Below are 8,605 nucleotides of genomic sequence, written 5' to 3' on the forward strand. Positions count from 1 at the left end.
TGGAGAGGAGAGGAGAGGCGCCATGCCGCTTCGCCCGCCTGCCTGCCCGCCCGCGGCTTCCGCTCCTCTCCCCTCCTGGCCGCTGGAGGCCGAGCGTTTCTGCGCCAGGGCCCCGCAAGGTCGCCTGCAGCTGCCTCCCGGACCCCCGTGGGGCGAGGAGGAGGAGGAGGAGGAGGAGGAGGAGGAAGGCTGCCTGCCTTCGCAGACGGGGCCTCCCTCGCCTGGCCTGGCCTGGCCTGCGGGCCGAATGGAGGGGGAGAGGGGGAGCCTTGGCGGCCTCGCAGCCGAGGATCTGGCCATTACCTCCTATAGTGACCTGGCTCGCCCCGTCAGTCCCAGCCGCCCCCGGGAGTCCCTGGGCCCCTCTCCAGGCGCAACGCGGGCCGCCCTGGGTGGCCTGGATCCAAGGCAGGGCCTGGCACCCCCTTGGGGCTTGGCCTTTGCCAGGGGCCACCGCAGCAGCTAGGGAGGCCTTCATGTGGAAGGCCTGAGGGGGGGGGAACACACCACACCACACCCCCATCCTAGACAAGTTTGTTTGGGTACCTGCCAGATGGACTCCCAACTTGTGAATGTGGTTACATTTATAACCGTCTCCTGGGAAGGGCTCCCGCAGAACACCGGCTAGGTCGGATCCAGGGGCAGATTTCCACAGGTGGGAAGGTGGGTGCGCTCTTCCTTTCAGGTCAGAGAGGACTGCGCCCTGGAGGGCAGCTCCTTAAGAAAGGAGGACTGAAGTTCTGGGGGCTGAGGAGGTGGAAGACTCTTGAATCGCTGTGTTAATGCTGTAAGTCTGTGGGTATGCAGTGAAGTGCAAGCATCTCTGTTTCCAGCCAGCAAGAGTGGAAAATCAAAGCCAAAACTTTTCACAAAAACATATTTGAGACTGAAAGTTGGAAACGTTTGTTCTTGCTGAATGTGTTCATTTCTGAAAGTTATGCAAACAGGGCTTAAAAGCTCTGCAGAATACGGGCTGTGTTTTTGCACCTGGAAGTCATGGTGGCCTCTGGTGACAGGTTCAGAGAGGTGGCTGAGCAAAGCCTGCCCCTGCCTTCTGCCTCTGGCATTCCAAGGAGGTCTCCCATCCGCATACTTGCCAAAGGCTGGCCCTGCTTCACTTCCGAGATCCGACGGAATCAGGCTGGCCTGGGCTACCCAGGTCAGGGCCAGAAGGAAATGTTACTTGGCCTGGGAAAGTATTTTACTTCGTCACCAGCCCGGACATTACGTTCACCTGGACAAGGAGCTGGGCAACCATGCATTTTGGGAGAGTCCATGGTGGCACTCCTCATACCCACACGTGCCATGTTGTGTGGACGGGGACAACATGCATATTTAGCATGTGCATACAGCTTTTGTATCCATAAAAATGAAAACCTTGAAAAACCCAGTGGTTAGTGTGAGTTAGTGTGAGCTAGCTCACAGTTTTTTAGCCTCCAGGTCACACGTTTTTGTCTTAGCTCAGGAAGGATGGCTCCAGAACAAACTAATTTATGCAGTAGCCAAATCACTTGCTCACAACCTTAATGCCAGTAGCTCACAAAGTAGAATTTTTGCTCACAAGACTCAACAGCTTAGAGGGAACATTGCTCTTGGGTAAGGTCATGTGGGCTCCTGGTAAGTGCTGAGGGGGGGACCACGGTGGCTCTCTTGGAGTATGTGAAGGGCTGTGTCCCTTCGAGGAGGGCAGGGAGCTGTTCCTCTTGGCAGCGGAGGACAGGGGGACTCACAAGAATGGGTTTAAATTAAGGGCGGGAAGGTACCAGCGGGATATCAGGAGAAAACCTTTTTGTCAGTCAGAGTTGTGCGACGGTGGAATCGGCTTCCTGGGGAGGGGGTGAGCTCCCCCCCCCGGCAGTCTTTAAGCAGCGGCTGGACAAACACGTCTTGTCAGGGATGCTCTAGGCTGACCCTACATGGCCTTTATGGCCCCTTCCAGCTCCGTGGTTCTATGAACTGATAAGGCCTACTGTTAGGATGTTAAATTAAAAAAACCCCTCTCCCTATTTGCCCCTTCTTCTATCTGGGGCATTGTGTAGACAGGTCTGCAGTTGAGAGACAACCAGATTATTCTTGCTTCGTTTTAGATAAGGCCATCATCACGGGTGCACTCCAAAGCAGAGTTAAGCCCTTCTAAGCCTATTGGACTTAGGACTGCCCTGTCCGTCTACCATGAGGCTTTGGCACCGGACACCTTTTTAGATTCCTTCAAGCCCTCCGTGCATCTTCATGACATCCAGAGAACTAGACAGATGTAGGGCCTGAGGGTAGTTTAATGTAACCCTGTGAGAAGTCTTCCTAGCGATTAATTTGTGTGTGTAGGTGCAGGTGTTTTTTCCATCAAGTTGCAGACAATTTATGGCGACCCCAAAGGGTTTTCGGGGCAAGGGATGAGCTGGGGTGTTCTGCCATTTGCCTGCCCCTCTGTAGCAAGCAGTATTCCTGGCTTCCCAGGGAGGTCTCCCATCCAAGTACTAGAACAAGTGCTGGCCCTCCTTAGCTCCCGTGATCTGGCCGGATTGGGCTAGTCTGCGCTGTCCAGGCCAGGGCTTGGTTAGTTTACAGACAAGGAAGAAAGAGTTGCCTGTAATTGTCTGTTGGGGACCAGCCAGGGGCTTGGGCGACTGTCTCCAAATCCGGTGGGTTTTCTCGTCTCGTTTCCTGGGATCTGTTACTAGCAGTGGAGGGGTCCAAACTTGGGACCGGAGCTGGCACTACAGTTTGGCTTTGGGGGCTGGAGCACGGCTGGATGTGGGCCCTGAGCGGCACCCGTGCCGGAGGGGCTGGCGCTTGGCCTCCATGTCAAGAGTGCACTGTCCTCTGGAAACGGGTGCGTGTTTTAAACTGCTTAATGATCATCAATGTCTTTATGCTCCGGTTGGTGGTTGTATGAAGGATTTTAAATGTTTTATGCTTTTAGTATGTCTTATTTTGTAAGCTGTCTCAGACTGCATTCAAATAGCCTGAAATAACTAAATAAAATTCTTGATTTGGGGGGGGGGAGGTTAGTGTATAAGATCGTAGTGTTTTCTTTCATATATTGATACATACTTTCTGTAATTTAAATACAAAATTGCAAAAAAAAAAAAAAGATGCCAAGAGTTGGGGGGACCCATGTGGAGGAAAAGCCACGCTACCTGGGGGCCGTGCTGCTTTTAGTGAACGTGCTACTCCATCATTCAAATTCGTCAGTGCATCTGTTAGTCTTTAAATGGCATCCCGAGCCACCTTCTTGTGTTTTGCTGTGACACGCTGCCACAAGTACCCCCGTGGAATCCCTGTGGCATCTTTTCAGAGTCTGTTTCAACAGGACCTTCTGTGAGTAGGGGCTCATGTCCTCAGACGCCCTGGAGGTGATGGGTTCTCTGTGGGATGGTGAACATCATAGACTCGCCATGGTGTATTCTGGCTCCCCTCTGTTTTGTCAAGTGGTGGGAGCCTTTTACCAGTATCCTGCTTGTCAGAGTCTTCTTGAATTTGTTATAGGAAGTACAGTAAAATGGACTGTACCATTATGTACCTTGGGTGAAAGATTGCATTTTAAATATTCCTTTTTAAAAAACTTCTTTATTTTCAAAACAAGCAAAAAACATAAAATTGGGGTACAATATTCCATACTGGGAAAGATTGAAGGTCAAAGAAGACGGGGACGGCAAAGGCTGAGATGGTTAGACAGTGTCATAGATGCAACGAACATGAAATTGAGCACACTTCAGAGGACGGCGGAAGACCGGAAGGCCTGACGTGATCTGGTCCATGGGGTCGCGAAGAGTCGGACTCGACTGTGCGACTGAACAACAACAACAAACAATATTCCATATCATTCTTTCCTCCTATTAAACTACCTCATACATTATCAAAATCTATATCATTTCCCCACCTTATGGTATCATATAATATTTGCAAATATGTGGATTAGCAGTTTCTTACTTTCTACTAATATGGACTTTGTCTAAGTAATTTATCAAAGTTATTTCATTGGGTATATAGAGATGCATAGTTCTTTATTTTCTTCTGGAAGCAAATATATTAGGATCTTACTCCATTATAAATCTCAGAAATTCCCTGAGAATTTTCCCATCCTTTTTATGACTGTCCTCTTTTCCTTGATCTCTTGATTTCTCCTCTTAAGTTTTAATATCTTAATTCTATGTCTTTTCCCCTTATAAGTGTATACATTGTCTTCTGGAAGTAGCCATCTGTACTCAGTCTTGGAGATGGTTTGTAGTTCCATGTATTGGTTTCTTTGCTCTCTTTGGGGTGGTGTGTGACTCATTATTTTGGAAATTTCATCAGCAATGATTCTTTTATAAAGTCTCTGATGCACTTTTATAGCAACTTTATTTCTCTTTGTAAGTGCAGACTCCTTCCTGTAGATCCTGTCAACTTGATTGTAGGTTTCCTCTATTTCTCCTCTTTCCATATCTCCTTCTTAGTTGAGGCCTGATACACCAGTATTTCCATTTCATTTTGTGCAGGGTAGAGGATTTCGTCAACAATGATTTTTACAGCCATACCGACTGTGTTTTGAATCATACACTGCAAGTCTTTCAAAGAAAGCTGTAATAAGTCATTGTCTATAGGTTCCACTATATCTTAGAGAAATAAATCCTCTGGGGCCCTCCGCAGTCTGTGTCCTCTATTTTAAATATTCCTGTATGTATGTATGTAAAAAAAAAATCAGTTTCCTAGCAAATAGGAAACTAGCACAGCCGGGAGAAGGACATTCCTCTTTATTGTGCCACTTGCAAGGAGTACAGAATCTATCAAAAATGCCCCCCCCATTTGAAATGGTACATCCCACTCAACCATCTAATTCTGTCCTGTGTGCAGATCTTGCCTTGTTTAGATGTGACCTTAATGGGCAAGGAGAGCACACACTTGCTGTTTTGCATGTGTCAGTCATTGCTCTTAAACTGGGCTGCTGCTCTGTTGGCAACGTTTGTATACTTTACAAGGGGTGGGAAAGTAAGAAGCCTTGCTGGATTTCTTGTTTTTTGTTTCTCACAGCATCCTTGCATTTTGCACCTTGAATGCATCCTGTTTTCTCTTTCTTTAGTACGTTGTTATTGTGCCCCTCATCCCTGAGGCTTAGGGAGACACCCGTGATGCCCCCTTCCCTATTGTATGCTGTGCGGTTGGTTAGGCTGAGAGTGTGTGACTGGCCCAGGGTCACTGGCAGGTTTCTGTAGCAGAGTGGGGATTCGAACCTGAGGCCCTGTTCACACTAGACGGTTTGGGCCGGGAGAGGGACGGATTGGGGCCGCAGCAAACGGGCGCGATCCCACAGCAACATCTGGGAATCGTGCTGCGCCCGTTCCCAGCCCGTTCCCAATCCGCCCCTCCCGGCCAAAACCCACTGCCGGCCGTGGGATCGCCGGCGCGTCTTTTTGCCGGCGCATCCCCGGCCGTACTGCACATGCTCGAGCATGCGCAGTTCGGCAGCCTCCCCCTCCCACTCGTCTCTTCCTCCCCGGCATCTGATCGTGCCGGGGAGCAACGGCGCCGCAGCTCAGGATTGTGGGATCCCGCCGTGGCATCTCTTTTTTGGTGCGGCTTTTAGAAGCTGCGCTTTGCCCAGTGTTTTCCCTGCTGTGTGGCAGGGGCCTGGGTTTTGCAGATCTTAGCCTGACACTCTGACCCCCCTGGCTCTCCACACTGTAGTAACAAATCCGAGGCATGGCCTGAGGAGGTTAGTGATTATCCCAGGATAACAGATCATATAAACAAGTTCTGATACCGTTCTCTGGTCTGCTGATGCTGTGCAAGGAGACCTTGTTTGAGAAAAATTTTCCCTATTAACTGTTGCTCACATAACAAATAGGCTCCTAGAAATACGTTTGGCATGATCATCCATATAAACTTGTAGCATGTGATTTTATATATAGTAGCTATAAATACTTTACTTAATTAGGCTATGCACTTTTGGGGTGTGTGCTGTACACGTATTCTGTTTCACCAACGATGTAGTCACTTGAACAAAGTTTGAGTCCAGTGGCACTTTTAAGTCCAACAAGGTTTAATCCTGGGTAGAAGCATTTGTGTTTTGCGCGCACACATCTTCAGATACCTGGGTTAAATGCATCCAACTAGTTTAGCGATGAGAAGCTTCAGTTCCATAAAACCTCAAATAAACCATTCAAAATGACACACACCCCCTTCAACTTTTATGATGTTTAGAGTTGGGAGATTTAAACCTGGGGCTGCTTGATGGGGGATAACGATTCATTTTTAATTGTTTGCACTCTTATTTTATTTTACTTTATTTCATCTACTTTATTTATAGTCTGCCTTTCTTGCTGCGGTGGCTCAAGTGGTTAAGACACTGAACTGCAGGCTGTGGAAGGTTGGTAGTTCAGCAGTTCGAGACCCGGGTGTGCCGCATGACGGAGTGAGCTCCCGTCTCTAGTTCCAGCTCCTGCCAACCTAGCTGTTTGAAAGCAAGAAATTGCAAGTAGATCAGTAGGTACCACTTTGGTGGGAAGGTAACAGCGTTCTGTGCGCCTTGGTGTTTAGTCATGCCGGCCACATGACCACAGAAGCGCCTTCGGATAGTGCTGGCTCTTTGGCTTGGAAACGGAGATGCGCACCGCAACCCTAGAGTCGGACTCGACTGGCTTTCGAGCAAGGGAACCCTTTACCTTTACTTTTTACCTTTCTTGCTAATTCTCACGGTGGATTGCAGGATACGAACAGTGCAGTCAGGCAGCCGAGGGTGACCCAACAACGATGCGGTTGGGCAGGATTACAGAATTAGAGAACAATGCAAACCACGGGCTCTCTAAGGTGAACCATACAGAGAGTGGATCACAGGTTATAAGGCAGTGCAGTAAGAGCAGGTGATAACCTTTGCAATGGATTACGATCCTGTTTCATTCTAAAGCTGCCCTCCTGGGTTGTTCTGCTGTACTACAACACCAGTACATCTAGAGTCGAGTCCAGCATCGCCTTAGCGGCCAACCAGATTTTCAGGATATGAACTTTCAAGAGTCAAAACTCTCAGAGATTCATACCGTGAAACTGGTTTGTCTCTAAGGGGCTGCAACTGTCAGAGTCTCGCAGCACTCAGTTCTCAACAACGGTCCTTCATAAAGGTTCCAAGTTTATCGAGTACAGTAAAGGCAAGTCATCTGTGCATACATTCAGTGTCGGAACTAATCCTAAAGGTGGGAAGGGAATACTAGATAAACGGGGTTCGAAGTGGGGTCCCCTGCCTAGGTCGAGCCAATCAGGGGATTAGTTACAGCGGCTTAAGCTAACGGGTTCACATTCCCAGCAAAGCAGCAGGAGAGCGGATCCAAAGTGAGACTCTCAGGCTAGGAGATGAAGAGAAAGCCCCCCCCCCCCCCCCCCCCCCCCGCAATGGCAGCAGAGCTGACTCTACTGCACTCAAATCTGGTGGTTCTACTACAGACCAAAACAGCTACTCTTGGAAACTAATATCAATATGACAGAGTTTGAGTCCAGGGGCACCTTTAAGACTAGCAACATTTTATTCAAGGAATAAGCTTTCGTGTGCTCGCATGTTTCTTCAGACACAATGACATGGAAATGACCAATTCACCCATATAGGTAGTATAAGGTAAAGGTGAAGGTTCCCCTTGCTCGAAAGCCAGTCGAATCCGACTCTAGGGTTGTGGTGCTCATCTCCGTTTCCAAGCCGAAGAGCCAGCGCTGTCCGAAGACGTTTCCGTGGTCCTGTGGCCGGCAGGACTAAACACCAAGGCGCACGGAACGCTGTTCCCTTCCCACCGAAGTGGTACCTATTGATCTACTTGCAATTTCTTGCTTTCGATCTGCTAGGTTGGCAGGAGCTGGAACCAGAGACGGGAGCTCACTCCATCATGCGGCAACTCAGGTCTTGAACTGCTGAACTACTGACTTTCCACAGCCCGCAGTTCAGCGTCTTAGCCACTTGAGCCACTGCAGCTCCTATAGGTAGTGGGTGAGTGGTAAATTACAATACAGCATAATGAAGATGTTTAACAGATTCAAGGACTAAACAGGAATAGCAAGCTTAGTTTCTATGGTCACCATTTGTTTGGGTTTAATTCCATGGGAAAACACAACGAAGGAAATAAATATGTCAGGATTGGAGAAGGAGGGGCAGACATATCCTGAATTGTGGGATACTGAGAGTAATTAACTGAGACCCTGCCGTGACGCGCCCTCCGTCTCCTCTCAAGCGTGGAGGTGGCCTTACATGCTGCTTCTTCGTTGAAGTGGGGCCATTGGCTGTGTAGCGTTATCTCCCCGGCTACCCACCTGAATCTAATATCAATATAGTTTGTCCCTGAGGATACTTTAGTGGATAAAATAACTTCATTCTACCATATAGTTGCACTTACTGCGTGAACTTACAAACAGTTAACGAGTATTGATTTTTCAGCCTATTATGAGAAGAGTATGCATTAAAATCTTTCCTTGCAATAAGAGAAGAATTTGTTGTTGTTGTTGTTCAGTCGCACAGTCGAGTCCGACTCTTCGCAACCCCATGGACCAGATCACGCCAGGCCTTCCGGTCTTCCGCCGTCCTCTGAAGTTGGCTCAACTTCATGTTCGTTGCATCTGTGACACTGTCTAACCATCTCATCCTTTGCCATCC

At 48.7% G+C, this 8,605-nt stretch overlaps 1 protein-coding gene across 1 annotated transcript in view; it reads left to right on the top strand.

Moving 5' to 3' along the window:
* Nucleotides 1-22: 22 nt before the first annotated feature.
* Nucleotides 23-8,605, top strand: part of CTNNAL1 (catenin alpha-like 1) — a 55,579-nt gene continuing 46,996 nt past the window's right edge. The window contains exon 1 of the mRNA XM_015406427.1: nucleotides 23-408. Coding sequence (XP_015261913.1) covers nucleotides 23-408 — 386 coding nt within the window. The remainder of the gene's footprint in view (nucleotides 409-8,605) is intronic.

This window comes from Gekko japonicus, unplaced genomic scaffold (genome assembly GCF_001447785.1).
Source record: "Gekko japonicus isolate JY-2015 unplaced genomic scaffold, Gekko_japonicus_V1.1 scaffold3303, whole genome shotgun sequence".
Taxonomy (NCBI): domain Eukaryota; kingdom Metazoa; phylum Chordata; class Lepidosauria; order Squamata; family Gekkonidae; genus Gekko; species Gekko japonicus.